This window comes from Gregarina niphandrodes, assembly GCF_000223845.1.
Source record: "Gregarina niphandrodes unplaced genomic scaffold scaffold00005, whole genome shotgun sequence".
Lineage (NCBI taxonomy): Eukaryota > Apicomplexa > Conoidasida > Eugregarinorida > Gregarinidae > Gregarina > Gregarina niphandrodes.
Genome location: NW_011645776.1, coordinates 111,181 through 112,043, shown reverse-complemented (window position 1 = coordinate 112,043; position 863 = coordinate 111,181). Strand labels below are relative to the sequence as shown.

The 863-nt window shown below is 51.0% G+C and overlaps 1 protein-coding gene across 1 annotated transcript; it reads left to right on the top strand.

Moving 5' to 3' along the window:
- Positions 1 to 268: 268 nt before the first annotated feature.
- On the top strand, positions 269 to 580 carry GNI_037660 (AAA-ATPase; the record flags this gene model as incomplete). Its single annotated transcript, XM_011131037.1, has 1 exon — positions 269 to 580. A coding segment is annotated over one exon (312 nt), but the record flags the coding sequence as incomplete, so codon positions are not given.
- Between the last annotated feature and the right edge of the window lie 283 nt (positions 581 to 863).

Here is an 863-nt window from a genome sequence, read left to right as displayed (position 1 = left end):
CCCCCCCGCCCCCAGCCACGAGGTCATCCGGGCACACAGTCACGTCCATGAATTTCTTCTAGACTTAGACTCGTGCAAGACCTTATCATTCGTACATGCACTTTGAACCCACTCAACCTCTATGACGGATGACATGTATTACGGATGTCTTGATGGGTCGTCTTGATTGTATCTTACTGACCTACCTATTATCGTTGATTGCCGTTGTTCAGGCCTTTGGCTGACACTCTGCGCGACACTGGTTACGCCCTTCTCCCGCGTCCCTTAGAACGGGGTTTGCAATATAAGAATTGCGCGAAGTTACATGGGGCTAAGTCTTGGGAGCCAGAACTTTGAAGATCTTCGTACCAGAGGTTGTGCGTACGTGGATAAGACTGACCAGGTTTGGGAGATTGCCAACGCCGGTAGGCCGTACGTGCTCAGTCGGCCTCGACGTTTCGGGAAGAGTCTTCTAATTTCCACGTTCAAGGCTTACTTCCAGGGTCGGAAAGATCTCTTTACAGGACTGGCGATTGAGTCGTTGGAAAAGAAATGGGAGCAGTACCCCGTTCTACATCTCGACCTGAGCGCGCTCGAGTGAGAACGTGGCATTTCGCTGGACAAGCTAGGAGCCAAGCTAGAGAAGATCCTGAGTGACAAGCTACTTGAGTGGGAGTTGGAGTTTGGCGTATTTGAGAAGGAAGGGTGTCTCAGTGAACGCTTCGCCACAATCATACAGCACGCAGCCAAACAGTCTGGCAAGGGTGTGGTTGTTCTCATTGACGAATACGACAAGACTTTGTTGGAGACCATTGCCGCCAAACAAGACCTAGACTTCGAGGAAGCCTTCAAGGACCATCTCTCTCTCCTGGGTTCGTTCTCTA